This window comes from Sorex fumeus, unplaced genomic scaffold (genome assembly GCF_029834395.1).
Source record: "Sorex fumeus unplaced genomic scaffold, SorFum_2.1 ptg000086l, whole genome shotgun sequence".
NCBI classification, from domain to species: Eukaryota; Metazoa; Chordata; class Mammalia; order Eulipotyphla; family Soricidae; genus Sorex; species Sorex fumeus.
In genome coordinates this window covers 12,140,735-12,168,549 of record NW_026606143.1, presented here as the reverse complement: position 1 = coordinate 12,168,549, position 27,815 = coordinate 12,140,735, and the positions used below count along the sequence as shown (strand labels likewise).

General features: G+C 39.0%; 1 protein-coding gene across 1 annotated transcript in view; it reads left to right on the top strand.

Annotated features, from left to right (window-relative positions):
- The window catches only part of PRRG1 (proline rich and Gla domain 1), a 134,990-nt gene that overhangs the window by 97,812 nt on the left and 9,363 nt on the right, over positions 1–27,815 (top strand). Inside the window, exon 3 of the mRNA XM_056131320.1 lies at positions 287–447. Within this exon, the coding sequence (XP_055987295.1) occupies positions 287–447 (161 nt within the window). The remainder of the gene's footprint in view (positions 1–286; positions 448–27,815) is intronic.

The following is a 27,815-nucleotide window of genomic DNA, read 5'->3' as shown; positions in this document are numbered from 1 at the left end:
ACCCATGGTAGACAGAGGTTTGTTAATGACCAAATATAACATTGTTAATGATGTCACTGTCCCACTCCCAGGACAACTGTTCCTGAAAGGACCTGTTCACATGATAAGGAAGAGAACAGATGTGATGGTTTGGAGCTAAATGATATTTCATTGTTGACTCACAGAAAGAAATTTATTTTTTGACTGTGTATTCTAAAGAGAATCTAGTTGTTTTTAATTTTGCATACTAACTTTCCTCATGTTTTTTAAAAATATAGTGTCATGTTTAACTGTTTTCTCTCTTTAGTTTTCCTCACAGGTGAAAAGGCTAATTCAATATTAAAACGCTACCCAAGAGCAAATGGATTTTTTGAAGAAATAAGACAAGGCAACATTGAACGTGAATGCAAAGAAGAAGTCTGCACATTTGAAGAAGCCAGAGAAGCTTTTGAAAATACTGAGAAAACTGTAAGTATATTGGCAATTTTAAATGATTTTTCAAAAATTGTTCTGCCTTCTTGATGTCTCTATGAAAATTATATTCCCAAATTGTTACCAGTGAAAAATTAACCAGAGAAGAACTCTAATGTGGCATGTGCCTCCTAATACTTACTGGGTTGGAGAATTCTGTTCACTTCCCTATGGATCAAGACTGTCTTTGAGGTTCCATTTCCACAGGACTCTGCTGAACTGAACTGTGTCTTTTTAGGGAGGGGGAAGCCTCTGATTCATGAGAGACTTTGTTCTGGAAATTCATAGATCACATCACCTTATTCTACTTAATAACAGAAAATTATGAGGAAGAAGCTCATGGATGCTGACATTATTTTAATATGTTTCGTTTCTTATCCAAAAGAAAGATATACCCAACTCCCCTCCCTGCTGTGTAAGACTACTCCTGTTCACTCGATTTCAGACGGCAGACTAACCAAAAGACATTAGGATGGAAAAGTACAAAGCAGTTCTACAGAAATTCCATTCTAGAGATAGCTATTATATGAATTTCCTACCTGCCATGAACATAACATTACATGCTGAACACTTGATGTTAGATTTACTAAAGGAGTATGAGAAGTGGCTATAGTTTTGTTTGGCTGGCCCTTAGCATGCGGCTCAGAGGTATAACACTTGTATTCGAGGTATGAAGCTGGAGTTTTATTCAAAATATCACCTCACATACCAGGTGCATCCTAATGGCACAATTTCCAGTACACTGCTGCCAAATATGTGCAAGCACCACAACCCAATGAATGATCCCTGGCGAATAACACAACCAAGTGTTTGAGCATCATAACTAAGTCCGTGAGCTTCACAATTAAGTGCTTAACTTCTGAACTAACAACCAGAATGGCAACAACAAAGGGATGGGAAAGGTATCACATAAATAATAATGATAGGCAAGAGAAAGTACTCAAATGAGTGGAGTGTATGCATGCTGGAGTTCTGGGTTTGATCTCCAGTACCACATGGTTCCCTTGGGCCAGGAGTAACTCCCCAGGTACCACTGGGTATGGCATAGAAGCAGAAAATTATTGTAATAATAATAATAATAATAACAATAATAATAATAATGAAGGGTTGTCTTGTTATAGAGAACAAGAGAACAACCTTGGAGTGAGAGAAAGGAGTGTAAGCAAAGTTGATCAGAGAGCCATCAGTGTTAGATTCAGCATACACAGCAAAAGCAAAATTATTTTATAATTTATAAGCTGTAAGTATTTTCATTATCATTATTATTTTATTTCAAGGCCACACCCACCAGTACTCAGGATTTACTCCTGGTTCTGTGCTCAAGGATCACTCCTAGCAGGCCTCAGGGACATATGCAGTTTGGGGGATCGAACCTGGATCACATGTGTGGATAGCAAGCCATCAACACACTGTACTATATTTCTGGCCCATCATTATTATTTTTCTGGTCTTTCTTAACTTTTTAAATAAATCATGCAGCAAAAACAGTGAATAGAATACATCATCTACAGTTCCATCATGCAGTCGGTCACAAAGCACTGTTGACTTTTTGATTTTAAAATTGTTATTATTTTTTAGACAACATGATTTACATATAAAGCTTTTGATTATAGAGTTTCAGGTACTCAAAGTTCCAACTCCAAATACACTAGTAGTATCAACGTCCTTCCACCAGTGACTCAAGGTTCCCTACCTCATTTCCTCAGCAAACTTGATCTTTTTTTAAAAAAATTCCTTATGATAATTTGGGTCACATGTTTACAATAGTGTTTACTCTTATGGATTAGATGTAGTTAACCTCACCTCTACACCAGCAATGTTCAGTCTCTTAATCAATGTCCTTAGGTCATTGCTGGTCTGACTCCTCATTTCCTCTCTTGACACACACACACACAGCACACACGCCCCTACCTTGACATTCTTATTTATACAATTCAGGGCCAAGAGTTTGCCATCATTTGATGCCTTTCAGTCTCTTGTCACTCTACACATTACTGATCAGTGAGAGGGTTCAGTACTCGTCCTTCTCTTAACTTAACATGATATCTTCAAGCACTAACCAGGTGGCAGTGAACTGCATGGCTTCGATTTTTTTTCTGTTTCATTTTCATCTATTTATTTTTAATTGAATCACCATGAGATATACAGTTACAAAGTTGTTTGATATTGGGTTTCAGTGATACAATATTCCAACACTTGTCCCTTCACCAGTGTTCATTTCCCACCACCTGTATACCCAGTTTCCCCTTCCATCACCCGCTTCCCCACCTGCCTTTACAGCAGAAACTTTTCTCTTTCAAGCTTGCTGTTTTTCTCTTTTCTTTGGGGCATTATAGTTTGCAGGATAGGTGCTAAAAGATTATCATGCACACCCCATTACCTGCTTTCATCACTTACTTAGTTCTTGTCCTTGTCCAGAGTGATCATTACCTACTATCACTGTCATAGTCACCCCTTCTCTCTGCCTTCCCTTGCTCCCAAATTGTGGCATGCTTGCAACCAAAACAACCCGAGTCCTCGAGAACAGAAAACTGGATAAAGAAACAGGTACATGGATAAAGAAACAGGTACATCTAAACAATGGAATACTACACAGCCACCAGGAAAAAAATGTCATGAAATTGGCTTTTAAATGGATGGATGAAGAGTATTATGCTGAGTGAAATGAATCAGAAGGATAGGGACAGACATAGAATGATTGCATTTATTTGTGGGATATAAAAATATAGTATGAGACCAATATCTTTTCTTAGGGTTGCATTATATAAATAATTATATATATATATGTATATAAAACTTCTTTTCTTGGGAAGGTGCACACCCAGCTGTGGTCAGGGCTTACTCCTGACTCTGCTTAGTAATCTGTCCTGTTAAGGCTTAGGAGACTTATGGGGTGTGCAAGGGATCAAGTTCTGGTCAGCTGCTTGCAAGGCAAGACCATGGGTGAACGGGCATCAGGGTTTCAGTTCTACTGGTAATATGGGTGAGAGGTATAGCCATATATCCAAAACATAGACTCAACAACACTGAAAACATGAGATCTAAGCTGCTACCACTAAAACTTTATAATGTACCTATCAAGTTGACAGGCAGGAATGGGGCAGGATTTGGTTGGGGATGGAAAATGGGAGCACTGGTGGAGGGAAATTGACACTGGTGGTGGGATTGGTGTTGAAATATTATGCACCTAAAAGTCATCTATCAATAACTTTGTAAATCACAGTTCTTTAATTAAAAAGTAAAAAATTAATAATAAATTTAAAAAGAGCTTTACTGGTTACCACAACATCTTTTTAAAAATTGAATTACAGTGAGATACACAGTTACATTGCTCATGATTGGGTTTTAGTATATCATGTTATAACACCCATCCCTTTATCAGTGTACATTTCCCACCATCGGTGTCCCCGGTTTCCCTCCCCGCCCCCCACCCCCCACCTGCATCTGTTGCAGGTGTTTCTCTATCTCTCCCCTTCCCTCTCCCCTTCATACTTTTAGGCATTATGGTTTGCAACACAGATACTGAAATGTTATCCTGTATGTCCCTTTACCTACTACATCACTCAGTTCTCATCCATAGTGATCATTTCTAACTATTGCTGTCAATCCTGTCCTTTCTCTATCCTAACTGCCTTTTGCCTCACATACACACTTTGGCAAGCTTTCAACCATTGACCAATCCTCCTGGCTCCCGTTTTTACTGACCTTGGATATTAGTCACCTACCATTTTTTATATCCCACGAATGAGTGCAGTTATTATATATCTGTCTCCTTCTGACTCATTTCACTCAGCATGATACTCTCCATGTCCATCTATTTATAAGCAAATTTCCTTACTTCATTTATCCTAAAAGCTGCATAGATTCCATTACCACAACTTCTTTATCCATTTGTTTACTGTTGGACATTTGGGTTGTTTCAATATCCTAGTGAGTTTACTAAGCATTGCAATAAATATGGATGTGTGCTGAGTTAATTTTTCTTGTGTTTGGGGGGTATTTAGATACCAAGAAGTAGAATTACTAAGTCACATGGGAGCTCTTAAGGGTTTTTTGATACACCTTCACACTCTTTTCCATAGTGTCTGAATTAGACAACATTACCACAATCAGTGAATGAGAGTTCCTTTTTACCACATCCCCACTAACACTGGTTGTTGCCTGTTTATGATATATACCATTCTTACAGTCTGAAATGATACCTCATTAATATTTTGATTTGAATTTACCTAATTAGTGACAATGAACACACTTTAATATCACCGTTGGTTATCTATATGTCCTCTTAATGGAAATGTCTATCTCCTCTCCCTATTTTTGTGAAGGGTTTGTTGGTTTCTTTGTGGTTGAGCTTTTGGTAAGTGCTTCATATGTCTTAGATACTAGTCCTTTATCTGATATATTGGATTTTTAAAATTTTTTTTTAGCTTTATTTTCTTTTATGTTTTTTTTTAAATTCTCTTTTAAGCGTTTTTCTTTCAGTATGCTTAGTTCTGGTTGTCTGGTTTTCTTGATTAAAGTTTTATTGATTCATTATTGTTTCACAATCCTAAATAAATTTCAGAAGTACCACTTCTAACACCTATGTGTATTTTGCAGTTGTGGATAAGACTGTTATAAATAACTGTGCATATGTATTTTTGCTGTGTCTTCAGGGTGAAGTCAGTGTGGTCAAAGGTCAATGCCTAAGTTGTTTTGCTAGATTTTGTCAGAGAATCCTCTGTAAAGGTTGTAGTATAACATTTTGCATTCCCATAAGAAATACCAGTGCCTGTTTCCTCACATTTCACCAACAGAGTGTATTTTGAATGTTATATTTTTCTTGGTTGGGTGAGATATGATAGTTCTCTTTAGATTAGTTTTAAAGATATTTATTAGTAATATTTATTTTTATTTTGGTTATATATGTTTAAAAATTTGCTGCCAGCTGTGGCTTATATTTTGATTTTGCTTGTGTTTTTTCCCCAGGTTAAATAAATTGGGGGTGGGATAAAGAAATAGAACAGTAAGATACTTGTCTTGTTTGTGGGTGACCCAGGCTCCATCCTCAGCACCCCATATGGTCTACTAAGCTCCTTTGGGAATGATCGCGAGCTCAGAGCCTGGAATAAGACCTGACCACTGTTGGGTGTGGCCCCAGCCCCCCCCCCCCAAGGCCCGATTATTTATTTACTGCCGTAAATTTAATACATTTTTTCACTCTACAGATGTAGATTCACTCTGCATTCCTTCATAATATGAAAATGGTTGAAAATTATTAGGAAACCAGCACCTCTGATATTCCACTGTTCTTTGGGAAACAACTTATATGAATAATCACCTAAAAATTAAGGTTCTTAGAACAGAGAGATAGTACTGGTGCTAAGGCACTTCCCTTGCATATCACTTGATCACTTGACATCCCATTACTCATTGATTTGCTCGAGCGGGCACCAGTAATGTCTCCATTTGTCCCTGGCATGTGCTAGTGTAGCTCAATGGCATCTGCCCATTCTAGGAACACAAAGAGCCTCAAGCCGATCGTTCAGGGTCTTGATGAAGAAGTCTGACCATCTAGTAGGTGGGTGGCCACACAGTCTTTTGACATCCTGTAGAATCCAATCGGTAATGGCTCTAGTCCAGCAGTCGTCTCCAAATCTCATTATGTGTCCAGCCCATCTGATTTTCTACGCCTTGGCAAAAAAGACAGTGTCCCTGATTCTTGACTGTTGACGGAGGTCAGAAGTCCAGATTCTTTCTCTCATTTCAGTGAAGCGTGATACTCCAAGCATAGCTCTTTTGATTCCTCTTTGGGAGATCCGAATAGCGTTCTCATCCTGTTTTCATAGGGCCTGGGTCTCTGAGGTGTATGTTAATGCAGGAATAACAGTGGAATCCATGAGATGTGCCCGGAGCCGGAGGTTCTTCATCCTTTTAGCTATTTCTTCGGTGCTCTTGAATGCGTTCCAAGCTGCTCTCTTCCTCCTGTGCAATTCAGGTGGCCAGGTCATTTGTCATGTTGACTTCTCAACCTAGGTACACATAACTGTTGCATTCGGATATGGTCGTTCTGTTGAGAGTGAATGGAATGTCAGGAACAAAACTATTTCTCATAAACATTGTCTTTGTGAGATTCACCTGTAGTCCGACCTTTCCACACTCACGATCGGAGTTGGCCACCATTTGTGCTGCTTGGCAAATGTTTGGTGTTATTAGAATGATGCCATCAGCAAAGCGGAGGTGGTGTAGTTGCCGACTGTCTATCTTCACTCTCATTCCTTCCCATTCTAGTCATCGCATGACATTCTTGAGGGTGGCACTGAAGAGTTTCGGTGAAATGGTACTGCCCTGCCAAACCCCTCTCTTGACAATAATTATAACTTCCCTGTAGAATGGTGAGATCCTGGTAGTGAAGTCATAATACAGCTCACGGAGGATCTTGATGTATTGAATTTGAATGCCTTGATTGGCTAGGGCTTTGATGACTGCTTCCATCTCAACAGAATCAAAGGCCTTCTTTAAATCAATGAACATTAGACAGACTGGCATCTTGAACTCCTGAGAAACCTCAATGAGTTTGGTTATCATGTAGATATGGTTGATCATGCTGAATCCTTTTGGAACCCAGCTTGCTCGCATGGTTGTCCTTCATCTGGTGTTCTGCCAATCCTATTCAGGATAACTCGAGTGAACAGCTTGTAAATGACAAACAATAGGCAGATCGGGCGATAGTTGCCAATGTCGTGGATGTCTCCCTTCTTGTACAGTAGTACAGTCCTGCTGGTTTTCCATTGGGATGGAACCTTGCATTCAGACAGGTAGCGTGTGAAGAGCCAAGCCAGTGTATTGATGAGTACTGACAGCAGATTCTTCAGGTGTTCGGGTATGACTTTGTCTGGGCCTGGTGCTCTTCGCATCTTTACCAACGAGATGGTGTGTTGGATTTCAGAAGGGATAACGTTGAGAACAACATATTCATCCTGCGGAATTTGGTATGTGGACAGGTGGACTTGGCTATCAAAGAGATCCAAGTAGAAGTCATGAATAAACTTCTCCATTGCCCTTCTGAAAATGTGATAGATCGATCAGGACGTCGGAGGGCAGTCATCTTGGTCTTGTAGTTGGCGAAGGACAGGTGGGAGTTGTGAATGCTTTTCCCGGCTTCTGCCACATCTGCCAGCACTGCTGCTCATCTCTCTTTGGGGTCTTCCTTTATCGCATCTCTGCACTGTTTTGCAAGCTTGGACATTAGCTTGCGGTTGCCTGAGGCTTGCGCCAAGCCACATTGGTGAATAAGCTCAATAGTTTTCAAAGACAGGTGTCTTTTTGTGGCTATCTTTCTCAGTGTTCTTCGCAGAATCATGGAGGTGCTGAATCAGTGATTGTATTCCTCGTCAATGTTGTCAATGAGGGCATCTTCCCATGTTGCCACAGTAGTGCCAAAGAGCTCCCAGTTGGTGGTCATTCTGGGAGTTCTATTCTTAAACTTTGAAGCCCTTTCTCCCTGCTCGGTGAAGTAGAATTTTGCATGAAGGAGATGGTGGTCCAATCCCATTTGGAATTTTGAGACAACCATGACATTGGTCAGGCAAAACCGTCGATTGAATATGATGTGGTCAATTTCAGAAAAATTGGAGGGTATATTTTTAGAATAAGTTAAAGACTATTGATTTTTAAAAACTGAACCGTAAATTTATTTTTGAGTTTCTTATTTGGCTTTGGTTGGGGGGGGCACACCCTTGTACTCAGGGCTTACTTACTCCTATCTCTATACTCAGGGATCACTCCTGGCAGTGCTCATGGCCCCATATGTAGTGCTAAGGATTGAACCCAGGTCAGCAATTTGCAAAGCAAGAGTCTTTACCACTGTAGTATCTCTCTGGCCCGTACTTTAAAGATTTTAAAAATCTTTTCATGACTATAGTATTACTGAAAATTGAAGAGGAAATGTGGTTCCATGTACGCTTTACCCAGTTTCCCCCAGTGGTTACATCTTACACTAATTGTAGTACTGTTCAAAATGGGAAATTGACATCAGCACAATCTGTGTATAAAAGGCTATGTCATTTTATCACTTATTTAGATTCGTATAACCACCACTACCAATTACGATGCAGAATTCTTTCATTACCAAAAATTCTCCCTTAATCTTCTTTCCCTGGAACTATCATAAAATCCTAGGTATTTCCCACTTCTATTACTCTGGCACTGGAAGAATGTTATATAAATGAAACTATAAAGTATCTTTTGATAATGACTTTTTATACTTAGTATAATGATCTTGAGATTCATCCAAGTTGTTGTGTATATTAATAGTTCGTTTTCTAATTGTTGAGTAGTATTCCATGGTGTGGAAATATACCACCATAGGTTATACCATTCACTTTGTTGAGGGATGCATGTGTTGTTTTCATTTGTGGGGCTTTCAAATAAAACTACTTTCGCTATTGCTGCAGATTTTTGCATAGGTACAAGTATTAGTTAAATCTTAAGAGTACAATTCTTAGATTGTATGGTATATATATGTAGTTCTTTAGGTCAGAACACTGACATATTGATTTGCCATTGTACACATTACCATTTCATGTTACCATAAAAAGAGTCTGAGTTACCTAGTTTCTTTCTCTACATACTTGCTAGCACTTGGTGTTGCTATTTAAATTTTAGTCACGATGACAGCTATGTAGTGATATTGCTTTGCTACTTTAATTTATATTGCTAATGATGTCAAACACCTTTTATGTACTTATTCTATACTTACATATTCTCTTATGTGAAATCTCTCCTATCTTTTGCGTATTTTCTAATTGAATTATTTTCTCACTGAATTGTAAGTTCTCTTTGTTCTAGATACAAATCCGTTGTCAGATAATGACAGGTGTTTCATTGACTATTGCCTTTCATATTAATTGTATATCTTTCTGACTTATTTATCTTTTTGGGGGAGAGCATACCTGGCTATGCCTGGGAGTCACTTCTAGTGGTGCTTGGTGGCCAGGGACCATTTGGGGCCAGGGACTGAACCCCTGTTTCCAGCATGTAAAGCATGCAACTCAGTCTGTTCAGCTTTCTTCACCCTCGATCTCTTTTATTGTTTGAGTTAGTTCCTCATTAGCTCTCAAGGTAAACAGTATTTTTAATTTTTTTCAAGATTTTCTTTGTTTTCTAATCAGTGTTTTTAATTCTCCCTCTCTGTCCCTTGCACATCTGGGTGCTTCCTATAGCCTTCCCTGGCCACAGAAACAGACAGATTGCTGCAGTTCTAGAGCTAAAACTTATATTCCCAGAGGGCTACCCTGAACTGTATCCCTGTATCATTACCTACTTTATCAAAATTTCCTATTTAATTTGAATATGAATTTTAAACTAAACCTAGATAAATTTGTGCCTCTGCCCCAGAAATCTGCTTTTACCACAGCCTTTTTAATTGTCATTTAAGTGCCAATTCTATTCATCTGTTTGCTGAGGCCCAAGCCTTATAGTCTTCCCTGATTTATCTTTTTTATATACCCACCCCAAATGACAACGATGTTGTTCTAACATAAAAATGTATTGAGAATCTAGAAACCGCTATGCTTTCCTGTCTTTTACCCACTTTCATCCAAGCTATCTTCTGTTTATATGATTTCTTGATCCTCCCCCATAATTGATTCGGAATCTCAATGCTAGATTCTTTTTCTCTGTAATGAAAAAGAGACCTCCCTTCGTCTCCCTCAGCAAATATTGGGGTTCAGAATCACCCACAAAGCAGCACATAATCAGTTCTTATCCCTAAGTATGCCACCCCTCTTTAGCTATTACTTCATTACCAGATATCCTGTGGCACTCTGCCCCTCATTCACTGTGCTGTGGTTTCTTGTGATTCTCTATGACATCTAACAGGTGCTCATAAACATGCTTCTCGGTGTTAGAACTTCCACTTTCCTCTTCTAAATAGACATGTCTGAAATTATGCACTACTCAACTTCTCTCTCACTGAGGAAGTATCCTACTTTAAATTGAAAACTTAAATTGAAAAACCCTGAATTGTTTTTAATTCCCACCTCTTATTACATTCTGACATCTACTTATTGTGTTTTTTTTCTAAATTGCAGTTCTGCACTTCCTTTAGAACTGCTAACTCTTATGGAAGCAACGTTTCTTGCCTGCTTTGTTTGTAGCTATGGCTCACAGTTTCAGAGTTGGCACATAATAGCAATTGAATAAATATTTTATGAAGGAATGAACAAATGGATTGGCACAATACAAAGTACATTTAATTCATAGGAAATATGTGACTTAAAACTTGCTCACACATTAGTTATAGAGGTAGGCTTAATTTAAAATGATTTTTAAATAGTGTTATTTTCATCTCCTTTATGATTTAAAGTGTGTTGTCTAAGTTTGCTTATACTATTAACACCAACCATTTGAAGTCAAGAGCTTTTGGTCTAATAACAGCAAAGAAATGGCATTCTGTTCCTGGATAAATTTCAGAACAATTATTTCAGAATAGTGGTTTTTATTAAGAAGCATCTTTTTGGTGTTAAGAATCTTATACGTTAAGAATAAACAGCAGTTTCCTCTTTGGAGTTTATAATTGGATAATCCTAGCAGTCAAGAAAATGGTAGATTTGGGATTTGCTGTCACCTCTTAGATTAAATATTAACTGTCTTACTGTTTACTAAAATTTCTCATTCAGAACAGATATGTTTATACATATTATCATCACCAGTTAATCTATAATGGGTGAATTTAGAACTCTGTTATCAGTAGAACTCTTTACAAATTGCTTTTTCCCAATTTGTAACTTAAATATAACATATAATGGGAGAACATGGACTGTACTTTATGATGGTCCTCGTTTTTCACCATTACAGAAATTTGGTCACATTATTCAGATATATGCTGAGTGCCTACTGTGTAACAGACACAGGACATACAACACTGAGTAAACTAATCCTCCCTCAGGACTTGTAGAACTCTAATAGAAATAATAGACCAATTTACCAGGGCTCACTTAAGGAGTAGATACATCTGATTTGAGAATCAGATGTACCTCATTTGGTGTCTCAGCTCTGCCACCTGCTGTCTGTACAACCATTTTTCTTTTTCTAGCTCTCAATTTCTGTGTCTTTTAGAAGAAATTCTATGCTAGGGCTGGAGCGATAGAACAGTGGTAGGGCCTTTGCCTTGCACGCGGCCGGCCCGGCTGACCTGGGTTTGATTCCTCTGCCCCTCTCGGAGAGCCCAGCAAGCTACCGAGAGTATCTCACCTGCATGGCAAGCTACCCATGACATATTTGATATGCCAAACACAGTAACAACAAGTCTCACAATGGAGATGTTACTGGGTCTGCTAGAGCAAATCGATGAACAACGGGAGGACAGTGTGTTAGGTTTGGGGCTGGTAATTAGGTAAATTCATGGCAGAGAGAAAGCCTTTTGTAGGTTTTCAGTGCTGATTATAACCACTGTATTAGTAATTACTTTTTGGTCTCTTTTTTTCCTGTTGATGGATCCATGAGGGTTCTTTACAGTTTGGATCTTGAAAAGAACATGAAAAAAAAAATAGTAATAATTCTTTAAAACAACTATTTTTAAACTGTTCTTTACAAATTATATCTAGCTTATTTACACTTTATATTACCAAATGGTTGTTTTAAAACTTCAGGGTTGGTAAGAATCAGTGTGGCTGTTCAGTCAGTGCTGCATAGTCACAACTCAGCACCCAAATCAGGTTTTTGCCTGGGCAGTGAAAACAAAAGATACACCAGATACTTTTATTAAATACAAGATACTTTTGCTGTGCCAAAAAAAAGAATGGGAAGATGTCAAAGGGAAACAGAAACTTTCAACTTGGCAGGAGCTCTCAGTGGTCAAAGCAGGAACACTTTGAGCCAGCAAATAATGTATTTTTTATTATAATCAAAAGCACATATAATCACACAAATCTGTACCAAGTGGGGAACATCTGGCCTGGAGGCTATATAAGACCCACAAAATTCTGTAGTCTGGTCCTAGTGCGTGACAGGACAGACACATATGCTTCTTGAAATTCCATGGCTCAAACATGATAACCTCTCAGTATCTGTATTGCAGACCATAATGCCCCAAAGTAGAGAGAGAGTATGGGGGAAATTGTCTGCCAAGGAGGTGTGGGGGGAGGGCTGGAAAGTAGGGGTATACTGGGGACATTGGTGGTGGATAATGTGCACTGGTGGAGGGATGGGTGTTTGATCATTGTATGATTGAAACTCGAAGATGAAAGCTTGTAACTATATCTTACAGTGATTCAATAATAAAAAAATAATAAAAGAAGAAAATCCCTGATCCTGCTACCTGTATTGTATGGCCTTCTAATAATGTCATAAATATTTACATGGCACCTGTCAGAAAATAGGTTCCCCACTGCTGGTCTGTAACGATATAAATAATGAATATATTGGTGGTAATAGACAACTCAGGTACACAGGAATTCCCAATTACATATAAAAATGTGGACTGGAGCAATAGTGAGTAGGGCGCTTATCTTGCATATGGCTGACCCAGGTTCCATTCCTAGCACACCTGTACAGGACACACAGTTTAATTATCTTGCTTCCTAAATGATCTGCTTTTAAAAAATAGAGGATAGAAACCGGGGAATAACTTGGTATTAAAGAAGCCTGGCCAGTATTACCTTGTCAAGGTAATGGATTTAGCATCATCAATGATGAGCCATGCACATCATGTGGTGGGAAGGGACTTCACTTCTGTGATGTTTTCCCCTCAAACCTCATAAAGTCATAGAATCATAAGGAAATTGCCAAAGATTTCGGGATTGAGAAGACAATCTACAAAATTCCCAAACCTGCCCATGTATAAAAAAGGAAAAAAAAATATTTGAGAATAGTCACAGGCCAAAAGTCTAAAAAGACAAGATGAATAAATGGAGAGTGACTTCTGAAACTAAAGGCCATTTGTGGGAGAACTGGTAAAATTCAGTTCCATTGTTAATAGTAAAAGGACAATATTGGCTTCTTAATTATAACAAATGGTCTAATTAATGTAAGATGCTAACATTAGAGGAAACTAAGTGAGAGGTATACCTGTACCACCTGTGTAGCTTTTCTGTGGACTGAAAATTACTTCCACATAAAAAGCTTATTAAATAGAAAAAAATTACTTTTTGTTACTGTTGTTGAAGAAATGACATTCAAAAGCTTTGTGGTTTATTTGTTCTGGGAATCATGCCCAGCAGTATTTGGAGGACCATGTGGTGACAAGGATCAAATGTGGGCCTCCTGTTTGCAAAGCATGTGCCCAGCCCTTTGAATCGTTTCTTCTTCCACATAACATCCTTTTTATGATAAAATAGTGATACTAAAATCCCTAGTTGAAAATTTCCCACTTTGTCTAAGTTTGCCCTGAATTTTTATTTATTTAGTTTTTAATTTTATATGTGAATCTTTTCTTTTTTAATTTTCATTAGTGAGACACCATGAGGTACAGTTGTAGACTTACAAATTTTTGTGCTTGGGTTTCAATTATACAATGATCAAATGCCTATACCTCCACCAGTGCCCATTTCCAACCCTGCCACAGAGGCAGGGTGGGATGGGGAGGTTGGGGGGTGGGAGGGATACTGGGATCTGTGGTGCTGATTTTAATATTTGAAAAGCAAAAACAGCAAAAGGGAATGGAATGATTTTAATGGAAAGCTAATATAAATCCTAGGTTTATAAACTAGGAATCTGTTTTAGTTGTTTTCACTTTAATTTTAGCACCATCTTTGTAATCTCTCAAAGAGATCCTGTTCTTACTGCATTTGAATCTCTGTATTACGAATTTCATGAAACATCTAATTCTGTATCATCTCTTCTTAAGACATAGATTTATAATGAAACCTCATACGTTTATGTACCTTAATAGATACCTTTGTAAATGATCTCACCATTGAGCTGGCAGCATAGCTTAGCAGTAGATGTGTGGGACCCTGAGTTTGATCCCCAACACAAAGAAATGAGAAGGAAGGGGAAAGAAGAGGATAAGAAAAGAAAAATAATCTCACCATCAAACTAAGCAAGCTCAACATTGTCTTCAAGACCTCCTGCCTGGCTAAGTGGTAGTTTGCTTTCGAGTTACCAGATTAGGAATGAGAGGGCCTGCTTTCTAATTTCAATTAGAAATTGTGTGCAGCATTGGTGTTTTGAGCACTCACAGTACTGGTTTGAAGATAAAAAAGAAAATCACCTGTTATTCTAAATGAGTAAAAACAAAAGTACAGCTAAGTGTAGATACTAATCATCAAGTTCTGTATTTCAGCTGTATCTGGACTTGAATAATTATACCATGGAGTGCCTCAGCAAAGGTCTTAGTAAGAAACAGCATAAGAATCTGAGAGGTAAACTGTTTCACTGTAAAGCCCTAGCATAATCATCACCAAGAAATCAGGACTTTGTGTTCAATATGGGAACAGAAGGGAAAAATGGGGAAGACAAATGAATTAGAAGACCAGAATCCTATTATGAGCTACAGGAATCAGTATCTTACTAGGGAAAATGGAGGATCAACAACTTGACTTGGTTTGCTACTTACTTATTTGTGAAATGAAAAGCTTGTCCTGTTAAATTTTCATCAATCCTCCCAGTTATAAAAATAAGTGGAGTCTATTCTATGGGTTTCTCTTCAAGTTTGGGATGAGATGGAAAATAAGTCATTGGCCCATGCATGATGAATGGTGATTGGTATCAAATGTTAGCACTGAGAATGGGGTAATATTTTAACATACAAATGATACTATTAAGTTATAACATTAGTGTAAATGCACCACTTTAAACTGGTGTGAAAAGTAGCACCAGTCGACAGATAAAAAGGTTGAGTTAAGTGGACCAGTACTGGTCTGCTCTAGCATTGTTCTCAATCTTTTGCAACCTGTTTCCTTCTTGTGCCCTGTCCCCATCCTACCTCTAATCTCTTGCTGTGCCCCCTCTATTTATGTATTTTTCACCCAGTGGCACTCAGGAGCTATTTCAAGCTCTGCTCAGTGCCAGGGATCAAACTGAGGTCAGTTAAGTGCACAGGTTTTGTATTTTAAAAAATAAACTTTAAAAAATGTATAGTTTACAATAGTATTAATATTTATATTTCATATGCATGACCTGTTATTGCACCCCATACCCACCACCAAAGTGCCAATATCCCTCATCCCTCCCTCCTCACCACCTCTCAAAATAAGTCAGTAATGGCATTATTATTCCCCTTTGTGATCTGTAGTAATGCTTTCTGTCATTCTTGATATTGATCATTTATATCCTCTCTTTTTCCTCATTAGTCTGTTTAGAATTAGATAGTTTTGTTGCCTGGCCAGGGTATAAGGCTCCCAGTTCCCAGGTCGTCAGAGGTCCCAGGGATCACTCCCGGCAGTACTTGGACAATTGGATAAGATGATTCCGTGCACAGACCTGGGAATGTTCTGTAGCTCAGATTCTAGTGGTGCTGGGGATTGAACTTGGAGCCTCATGCAAGGCATGCACACTAACCCTTTGAGCTATCTCCCTAGACGTGAATCATCTTTTCTAATCTCAAAGAAACTCTTTGGCTTAACTTATTTTCCTCTATGTTTTTCTGTTTTTCAGAAGTCTTTTTAATAACATCCAGACTCTTCTTGATTATGGTGCATATCACTCTTAAAGGTAGTAGATTGGATTTCTACCTTAGTCTAACTAGATAGATTAAACTTAAGAAAAAGTTCTAAGATTTTTTTAACCCAGTATAATTTAGATCCTCTAAAACTTGCAAACTTAAATATGGCCAAGAATATGATTTATCTTGGTAAATAATGCCAAGATAACAACTTCCCCTACCACTACTTATACTGGAAAGTAAGCATTTTGAGCCCCTTTAAACTCCCCAAACTACATGCCAGAGTGTGAACGCATTTGAGGCAAGTCAGAAGGGGAAACAAAAATGCATACATGCATAAAAAAACACTCAATTTCCATTGTTGGTTGTGCCACATTGGAGCTAGGAAGATGGTTTGAAAGGGCTGGAGTGCATGTTATGCCTTCAGGAGACTCAAGAGACCAGGGTTTGATCTCTGGTGTGCCATCAGGTCCCACAAGGATGTCGGGGAGCATCCTCACCCAAAGAAATGCCATGTTTATGTTTTTAATACAGAGAGGGAGGCCAATTCTTCCTGCAAGTTCCATGCTGACCCTCTTCCCATTGGTTAATTGAGTGAATGCTTTTCATTGAATTACTGTCACTCTGTAAGTCAGTTTCACATTATCTGAGTACTTGATTAGCACAGAGGTTCTATGGTACCTACAAAAAAACAAAAAACGAATTGCCATATATTTGAGCAAAGTAAAAGAAATATCATGATGAACAATCTGAATTTCTTCTGAAGGTGAAAGATCTATGCGATCTGAAGAGAAACCAGATAGAGGCAGGCTGGGGGCAGGAGGGTGAAGGGTAAGAGAAGTGATGAAAGAGAAACTGGGACCAATGGTGCTGGGAAATGTACACTGGTGGAGGGATGAGTGTTGGAACATTGTATGTTTGAAACCTAATCATGAACAGCTTTGTAAGAGTCTGTCTCAGTGATTCAATAAAAATTAAAAAGAAAAAAAGAAACATTAGTTAAATCATTGATAACAACTTCCCAGAGTTGAGGATAGACAATGAGATTCAAGAGGCTGAAGTCCCAGTGAAAATAGACCCAGACAGGAAAACTGCAAGACACATTATACTCAAAATGACCAAATATAAAGATAGAAACAGAATGTTGAAAGCAGCAAGATCAAAAAAGGAACATACATACAAATGAAAGCCATAATGTGTATAGAGGATCTATCAAATTAGAATCTACAAGCCAGAATAATATGGAAGGATATAGTTCAAAAACTCAATGAATTGAACACTTCATCAAGAATACTCTTATATAGCTAGATTATTATTCAGATTGAAGGAACTACACAGAGCTTCATTGATATGGAACAGGTTAGGGAATCCATAGCCTTGAAACCAGTTTTGCAAGATGCTTTAAAAAGGCTTCTTTAAAGGACAAGAGAAACTTCCCATCATGTGACATTAAATATGGTACTCACTAATATTGTAAAGGTAAAGGTAAAGGCCCTCCCGTTGATCGTCGATTTGCTCGAGCGGGCCCAGTAATGTCTCCATTGGAGACTTTGTTGTTACTGTGTCTGGCATATCGAATACTCTCGGTAGCTTGCCGGGCTCTCCGAGAGGGGCGGAGGAATCGAACTCGGGTCGGCCATGTTGGCCGCTTGTAAGGCGAACGCCCTACCCGCTGTGCTATCGCTCCAGCCCAACTGGATCAAAAAGGTAGAAAATAAAAGGTAAAGGCTATGGTCAAATTTGTGATGGTAAATATAAAGCAGGAATAAGTCCTCCTGAATTAATGACTTTGGGTGTCCTGAAGATTAATGGGGAAAGGGGAGAACTGAAATGGATATACAAGTTAGGGGATAATAATATGGTCCAAATGGTAATTTTGACTATGGTGTTGACTGTGAAAATAAACACATTCCAGATGAATTTGCACAAGTCAGTAAGGTTTAATAATAGTTAAAAGGTAATGAGTGAGAAAGGAGGGAAATCATCTCACTTTTGGAGTTTGGACTTGAACACTTGGGTTGATGCTTGCTAATCTGGAGATATCTGCAGGGGGACACGGGGGTGGGGAAGATTTGTCATGTAAAACATGAGACATTTAGTGGAACTTCTATGAAGATAGAAAAATGAATCCAAACTCAGTTGGGAATGTTAATGTTGAAAAGAGACATGGACCTATAGATGGTATCGAGGTAACGGGACTAGGTAAACTCCTTAGTAAGTCACAGCCAGCCAGGGCAACTAATATTTAGTGCACCGTTTCTCAACCAGGGTCTGGACCCCCAGGGTGTTTGCTATTGGACGACTGAGTTTCAATCATGCAAGATAAAAAATGTTCTAGAGGGATAGTAATGTAGTTTATTGGGTAGATCACTTTTCTTATAAGTGTGAGGCGCTTAGTTTTGATTCCCAGCACTGCCAAAAAAGTGTTGAAAGCATTCTGCAAATAACCACTAGGTTTAATCCTTTGAGGCAAGGAGATTACTAGGCCAAATGCATGTTTAGCATGTCATCTTAACATTTTAACATATAATTTTCTTTTGTCTTATATTTTCTAAAATGGCTTAGAATGTCATTTTGAGAAATTGAAGTGTGTTTGGGTTTTGTGGAAGGGTTGTTTGTTTGTTTGGGGGCTACAGCCTGCCATGCTCTGAAGTTACTCCTAAGTCTGCACTCAGGAATCACTCCTGGCAGTGCTCTGGGAAACATATGGGATGCTGAGGATTGAACCCAGGTCATCAGTGTGCAAGGCAAGCACCCTACCCACCATACTACTGCTCCAGCACTGAGAAGTTTAGTTTTAAAATGATTTAATTTTGGTTCCTGTGTCACCCTGGGCAGGGCTCAGGAGTTACTCCTACCTCTCCTTAAGGGGTTGTTCCTGGTGGTACATGGAGGACCATATAGTGCTGAGGAGTGTCTTGCTGCATGCAATGTATGTGTTCCAGTGCATTGAGCTATCTATATCTCTTCCCTTCAAAATACCTAAAATAGATAATTTTGGCTACCATCTTTTGTTAGTTTCTAACTGCATGGACTCTGTGTAAGAAAATGTAACTGCCATGTTTTACTTTTTTACTTGTTATTTAGCAAGTCCTATTGATTGCCTGCATTGTTTCATTCATCAATGAGAATTTACAGCAAAGACCTTGTTCTCAAGGAACTGAAAACCTAAAAATTCTTAAATAAAAGGTCAGGTTTTTTGTTTTTTTTTTACAGCACAGCGGGTAGCGCGTCTGCCTTGCACGTAGCCAACATGGCCGACCCGAGTTCGATTCCTCCACCCCTCTCGGAGAGCCCGGCAAGCTACTGAGAGTATTCAATATGCCAGAAACAGTAACAACAAAGTCTCCAATGGAGACGTTACTGGGCCCGCTCGAGCAAATCAACGATCAACGGGAGGGCCTTTACTTTACTTACTTTACTTTTATTGAATCACTGTGAGGTAGACCCTTAAAAAGTTGTTCATGATCAAATTTCAGTCACACAGTATTCCAACACCCATCCCATCCCTCCACCAGTGCACATTTCCCACCACCAGTGTCCCCAGGTTCCCTCCCATCACCCCACCCACACACCACCTGCCTCTATGGGGTTTCCTCTCTCTCTCTCTCTCTCTCTCTCTCTCTCTCTCTCTCTCTCTCTCTCTCTCTCATGTTTTTTAAGCTTTTCATTTGAATCACCTCAAGCAATACTTACAAAGCTTTCATGTTTGAGTTTCAATCATATGATGATCGAACACCCATCCCTTGGGTGGACCAATAGATGGTATCTCTACTTATGGGCATTGTGGTTTGCAATATTGCAATATAGATAATGAGAGGCCATCATGTTTGGTCCTTTATCTACTTTCAGCACACGTCTCCCACTCTGAGCGATCCCTCCTCCAACCACTATTGACTTAGTGATCCCTTCTCTATCTTAGCTGCCCTCTCACCCAGCTCAGAAGGCAGGCTTCCAACCATTGAGCAATCTTCCTGACCTTGTCTCTATTGTCCTTGGGTGTTCGTCTCCTATTATATTTTATATTCCAAAAATGAGTGCAGTCATTCTATGTCTGTTCCTCTCTTTCTGACTCACTTGACTTAGCATGATACTCTCCATGACTATCCATTTATAAGCAAATTTTATGACTTCATCTTTCCTGACAGCTGCATAGTATTCCCATTGCATAGATGTACCAGAGTTTCTTTAGCCAGCTGTCTGTTCTTGGGAACTTGGGTTGTTTCCAGATTCTGGCTATTGTGAACAGTGCTTCAATGAACATACAGGAGCAGATGTCATTCCTACTTTGCTTTTTTGCACCCTCAGTTTATATTCCCAGAAGTGGTATTGTGGGGTCATATGTAAGCTCGATTTCTAATTTTTAAAGGAATGCCCATATTATTTTCCAAAAAGGCTGGACCAGTCAGCATTCCCACCAACAATGAAAGAGAGTCCTTTTCTCCCCACATCTGTACCAGCACTGGTTGTTCTTGTTCTTTTTGATGTATTCCAGTCTCTGTGGTGTGAGATGATATCTCATTGTTGTTTTGATTTGCATCTCCCTGATGATTAGTGATGTAGAGCATTTTTCATGTGACTTTTGGCAATTTGTATTTCTTCTTTGAGGAAGTTTCTGTTCATTCCTTCTCCCCAGTTTTTGGTGGGGTTGGAAGTTTTTTCTTGTACAGTTCTACTAGTATCTTATATATCCTGGATATTAGGCCCTTATCAAATGGGTATTGGGTAAATAGTTTTCCCATTCCTGGGCTCTCTCTGTATTTTGGTCACTATTTCTTTTGAGATGAAGAAGCTTTTTAGTTTAATGTAGTCCTATTTGTTTATATTTGTTTCCACTTGCTTGGTGTTTCATCCTTAAAGATGCTTTTAGCTTCAGTGTCATGGAGGGTTCTGCCTATATTTTCCTCCATGTACCTTATGGATTCAGGTCTGATATTGAGGTCTTTAATCCACTTTTATCTGACTTTTTTGCCTGGCGTTAGACAGAGGTCAGTGTTCATTTTTTTGCAGGTAGCCGTCCAGTTTTCCAAGCACCACTTGTTGAAGAGGCTTTCCTTGTTCCACTTCACATTTCTTGCTCCTTAAAGGTCAGTTTTAATTGATATGAAACCCATAGAGAAACATTCAGGTTATATGATAACACATGCCTCAGTGTGTGTGTGTGTGTGTGTGTGTGTGTGTGTGTGTGTGTAAGATAGAGAAAGAGAGAGCAAGAGAAATTGTGCTAGTGAGCAAGCTGCTTTTCTCTTTTTACTTTCTTCTACTTCCTTTTAGGGTTGATGACATGGCTCAAGTGGGAGAACCCATGTCTCGTATATCCCAAATCCTGGTTTTAATTTCCAGCACCATGTTCTCCCCTACCTACCAGTCACCCCAGGTATGGTTCTAGACTCCCAATTGCTGCCAAAAATGTCATCCTTAAACATTCAAAACTCAGTCCACTCTATTTGATCATTGATGCCTATATTACTCAGATAAACACTAATATTATCCATGCTTGCAAAAATACTCAGAATATTTTTATACCAAATGTGAGTAACAAAGATAGAGGTTAAAAATTAAAGATGTTTACCATATTCAAGGTTATGTACCTGAGTTTTCTTCAAAACTAGAAGGCTGAACATATAGTAAAATATTAGACATAAGACATATGATGTTTACCTTGATATTTTATGAGTACAATTAAGCACCTTATTTTTATTTTTTACAAGAATTTCATTATTTGGATGGGTGCGGTATTGGATCACACCCTGTGGTGCTTGGGGACTACTCTGGGCTATGTCCTCATTACCAGGACCATGCAGTGCTGGAACTATGTGGTGTTCAGGTCAGCCACGTGCATAGCAAGAGCTTAACCTCTGTACTCTCTCTCTCTCCAGCCCCTACACTTGAGCACTTTAAAAACTAGAGTTATGAGTATTTATTCTTTAACCTATTGGTTATTGAGTAGCATGCTGCTTAATCTTCACACATTTTCTCATTTTATTCTCATTGATTATGGTTTCGTACCATTGTGGCATTGTGGTCAGAAAAGGTGCTTGATAAGATTTCATTATTCAGTTAATACTTGTTTTGTGGCTTAACCTACGCTACATCAGAGGTCTGTCACACCAGCATAGAGTGTTCCATATCTACCTGTCACATCTATTAATGTATTGTTCAAGGCTGGTGTTTCCTTATTAATGTTCCATGCAGATGGTCTATTTGTTGGTGAAAGAAATAGATATTAAGGTCCTCTACTGTTATATTGCTGTCTCTTTCTCAATGTAGTTCTGTTAATGCATGCCTTATATATATACATATATATATATTGATTTTTATTAAAAACACCGTAACTTAGAAAATTGCTCATTATACAGTTATTTCAGGCATTTAGTGTTCAAATACCACTAGTGTGACCTTCCCTCCACTAATGTCCCCAATTTCCTTTCCAGTCCCAATTTGCCCTCTTTTGGCATATAAAAAATTTACTTTATATTTCTTATTCCAACAAAACTTTAAGAACTGGCAAATAGAATGATCAAAAATAAATCAGGGGGCTGGAGAAATAGCACAGCAGGTAGGGCGTTTGCCTTACAAGTGGCCAACATGGCCAACCCAAGTTCGATTCCTCCGCCCCTCTCGGAGAGCCCAGCAAGCTACCGAGAGTATCTCGCCCACACGGCAGAGCCTGGAAAGCTACCCGTGACGTATTGGATATGCCAAACACAGTAACAAGTCTCATGATGGAGACGTTACTGGGCCCTCTCGGGCAAATAGAATGATCAAAAATAAATCAGGGGGCTGGAGCAATAGCACAGCGGGTAGGGTGTTTGCCTTGCACGCAGCCGACCTAGGTTCGATTTCCAGCATCCCATATGGTCCCCCAAGCACCGCCAGGAGTAATTCCTGAGTGCATGAACCAGAAGTAACTCCTGTGCATTGCCGGGTGTGACCCAAAAAGAAAAGAAAATCAGTAAGCGCCAATTAGTGAATACTGTATGATTTTGTTCCATGTAAATAAGAAAATTAAAACCATTTAATATAATAAAAATGTCTATTCTTGTTTACACATGTATGTTTTTAACTATGGAATCTAAAGTATATTACATTAAATTTTATACTTGGATCTCATTATGGTAATAATCATGAATCACCTGTCATTAATAACACTTTCAAAGAACTTCTGTGTTAATATATTTTGGCATTTACATGGCATAGGTAAGGCCTACATATGTAAATTTTCCCCTTACACTTTATATAAACAATGTGATTTATGAAGTTGTTCATGATTATTTGTTACAGGCATTCAATATTCCATCAATCCCACCACCATTACACCTTCCCTCTACCACTCTCTCCAGCCTTCCCAAACACTCCTTAAGCCTGACCCCATAGCAGGTGCTCAATTTATTTTATATTGCTTGATATAAATAACTGGCTAACAGAATAATAAAAAGTTTTCTTAGAAGAAAGTTAGTGAAAATTGTTGTATCTCAACATGGAATCATTAAGTTCTTGTGTGAAATATTACTAAGATGTTACAGGTTAAGACTTCTATGTTACATCCTATCCAATCTGGTGTGCCACTACTGATTTATCAATGTTGTAGAGTTTGAGATGTTGCTCCAGGAAGTCCAGAATTTTTAATGGTGTGATACGGCTGTAGTTAAATTTTTACTGGGTGGCTTGTTTGGTGTTTGTGTGACTGCTGGGGCTTCTAGGAGTACAGTAAGATGGGGGCAGGTAGTCCATCCCGACTCCATGAAGGCCTGCATATTTCAGTCACAAAACTCACATATCAAAATTTTTCAGCAGATTATTTTCTGGGTGAGGCTTGGCCCAAGGTAGTGGAATCTGACCAGGGGTATGGCGGCAGTTGTGGAGTGTGGGAGCTTTCGCACAGCTTCCAGGGCTCTGTTTGGGTGGGCTCTGGTGGGGTTGCCTTAAATATTTAGGTTCCCCTCTGTTGAAAGCATAAATATTTACAAGGATTATATTTTACCATCTTTTCAGTATTGTATATCTTGACATTGAAGTCCATTTCTTATAAGCATATAAATACATTCAACTGGGGCTGGAGTGATAGCACAGTGGGTAGGGCATTTGCCTTGCATGCGGCCGACCCAGGTTCGATTCCCAGCATCAGCATCCCCTGAGCACCACCAAGAGTAATTCCTGAGTGCACAAGCCAGGAGTGACCCCTGTGCAACACGGGGTGTGACCCAAAAATAAAAAAAAATATTCAACCATTATCTTTTGATTAGAAATAGACATTTACATTTAAATTAATTATTGCTAGGCTTATAAATTTGTCATTTTGTTCATTGTTTCTACTTGTTTCTCAGTCTTTGTCTTTCTTCTCTTAAATTTTGAGTGTCTATTACAGGATTTTACTTTGTGTTTACCGTGAGGCTTATATAAAACTACTTATACTTGGAGGATAGATGAGAAGCTGACATCTGGTTCGAATGTGGCATTAGAATACTTCAGGCATGAAACCACTAAAAATCATGATGCCTCAAAAATGGGATGGCAGAACTACTTGTCAAATATAAGAAGTTTAAATGCACTCAGAGCTTTAACAGTTTTACTTGCCTCCCTCCTGTTTTGTTCATGATGTCACAATTTACATATTTTCTTCCCATAAATTATTGCAGTTATTTTTACTTTTACCTTACAATCTTTTACACTAGCTATAAAGCTATTACCCTATCACCCATACAACATTATTCTGAATTACCTATGTATATTTTTTCTAAATAATGTATTCCTGGTTTGAAGAGTTTTTCTTTCAGTATATTGAATATTGTAGCACTCCGTTCTGGCCAACAGTTTCTTGTAAAAAATCTTTTAGTTGTATTGCACTGCCCTTTCAATAACACATTTTCCCTTGATTACTTTCATGATTCCCTACTAACCACATAAGTATAGAGTACAATTTACATACCAAAAATTAGAGATATCTTTTGTTCTGATAAGATCTACCTTTTGTGGCCTCTTAATTTTCTGGTTCTAATTGGATGAATTTTACTGACCTGTGTTTATGGGTCTTCTCAATCTTGGCTACTATTGAAAGTGAATTACAGTTTTCAGCTTTCTAACTTTTTGGAGGTCATGGGTGGGCTACACCCAACTGTTCTTGAGGGATTTTGTGCCAGTGATGGAACCAGGGTCAGCTATGTGCACAGTTAGTGTACTACCACTTTGGTCTCAGAGCTATGACTTCTATTTGGTAATTTTTAACTTTTTCTCTTTGTTGAAGCTATTACTCTCAATGAGTATCTTTTTATCACTCTTTTGAACTTTTCATTATTTTAGGTCTTTTTGAGCATGTATCTGGTTCTTTCAGTTGGAATATCTTCCTATGTTTATTCATTGCCTTTGACTCTCCATGTTGGTTTCTTTTAAAAACTTTTTTTTGAGATTCTGTGGTTTACAATACTGGTTACTCATGCACATAATTTAATACCACACCCATTACCCATGATGCATTAGATAAAGTAGCCACCTCTACTAGTCTTGAAGGAGTGACTTTTCTTGGAGAATAAGCTTTCACTAGCTCTTGTTTGTCCCAAATATTTTTTATTATCTCAGCACCAGCCTGTTTCATTTTTAGTGTCTATCAGGAGTTTGCTATTCCAAGATGTTTGTGTCCCCAAAAGAATCTCAGTGCCTTGATTCAGACTAATTAAAAAACAGACTTACAAGCATTTTTTAAGTGTGCAAATTTAAGATTGTGGTCCCACAGGAGTCTATAAATGCCAGTGACTATCAGAAGCATTCAATCTAGAGGTGTCCCCTAGGTATCCGCTACAAAAACTGGAATGCAAGATAAGGGTACAAGCTCCTTTCTGGGAAAGACTCGTAATGCGGATCAAGGCAAATAGTGAGCTCCAGCCTCTGCCACTGCTGAGAACCTCAGTAAAGTCCTAAATGTGCCTCACCAGAAACCCGTGCCCCTTTCTCAGAAAAGTTGGGCGGGTGTTTATTCTCCTAGGGCCCAGGCAGACCACAGAAATTGCAGCAACCGACAGATGTACAAGCTCCCTTTTGGGATATTCTGGCTTTTGTAGTGTGGCAGTGAGAGAGACAAAAGATAGAGTATGCTCTGCCTCTCAAATTATAACTAGAAAGGTAAACTAATAGATCTTGCCCACCGAAAAACTGACTGCTTTGGTCTGTTGCTTCTTCTCTTAAGGATAAGTCTACAAATGTACCTCTTGGTTTGTCACTAATAAAAATAAAAATAAATAAATAAATAAGGATAGTAGTAGTTGGTTCAGATTTCTCTGTCCACAAGTTACAATCCTGTAAGTAGCATCCCAGAGCCTAGCAATCTGGAAGTGTACTCTGGACAGCAACTGCTAATCCAGGGTGCTAGGCAAGAGTACTAACTCCTTCCCAGGAGCAAGGCAGAAGGATCATCAGAGAAATAGTGTTTCCAGTAGACCCCTAAGTGTGTGTTAGAATAGTATGCATGCTTCTCTGTTCACTATAGACTTATGGGCCTTATTGATGTGAGTCCTGTTGGCTTCCAAAGCTAGATATTTGGGGGGAGGAGGAGTCATCAGTCAGGTAAGGTGGCCAATGTGGAGCTCAAATTCTTCATCCTTAGGAAGAAGCTGGGGGTGGGGGTTGCATTTCTTTCCGATTTTGCATTGTCATACCAGGGTTGAGATCTTATGACAAAACTGTGTATCAGCTTCTCCTACCTGCTTCAGTGAGTTCATGGAGGGTGGTGAGCTCAGTGTCTTCATATATGTTGCCACTTGGAATATCTTAAAACAAAGAATGATTTTTTTTTTTTGCTTTTTGGGTCATACCCGGCGATGCGCAGGGGTTACTCCTGGCTCATGCACTCAGGAATTGCTCCTGGCGGTGCTCAGGGGACCATATGGGGTGCTGGGAATCGAACCTGTGTCGGCCATGTTGGCTGCGTGCAAGGCAAACGCCCTACCCGCTGTGCTATCGCTCCACCCCCCAAAGAATGATTTTTAATGATCAATTTAAATACCAATAAGTCAGGTTATTTAAGGACTTGAAATCCTTTCTCTTTGCCTCTCACACCAATCCCCCAACCCTAACGTCCCCAGATAAAGTTGTATGCCATGTTGCAAGATCAGTCAACAAAATTCATCTTCAAAAACAACGAAACTGTACCCCTCTCATCCTCCAACACTATAATTATATACTGGCACTAAAGAAAATTGAATTGATTCCATATGCCACATACTTTTTTGGGGGGTCACAACCTGGTGTTTCTTCAGATACCAAGTGGGGTTCTGGGAATCAAACCCAGGTCAGCTGCACCTACACCTTCCTCACTTACTCTCTCAGGCTTTAGTACCTTTTTTAAAAAAATTGAATCACCATTTTAATAGCAACTTGTCTAACCTCAAGTGGTGGTTTTCAAGATAATTTCATTTTTTGTAGTTCTTCACAAATATTTTATTTTTTTTTCTTTTTGGGTCACACCCAGTTATGCTCAGGGGTTACTCCTGGCTCTGCACTCAGGAATTACTCCTGGCGGTGCTTGGGGGACCATATGGGATGCTGGGGATCCAGCCCAGGTTGGCCACATGCTAGGCAAACGCCCTACCCACTATGCTATCGCTCCAGCCCCACAAATACTCTATTTTAAGGGCTGAGAGACAGTACAATGTACAGGACGCTTCCCTGGCACCCCAGATGGTCCCCCTGAGCACTCTGGTATGGCCTCCAAACAAATATTCTAATTTTCTCAGAAGTTAGATCTATATGTTCTTGTCCTGTTGATGAAATTGCCACTGAGATGTTA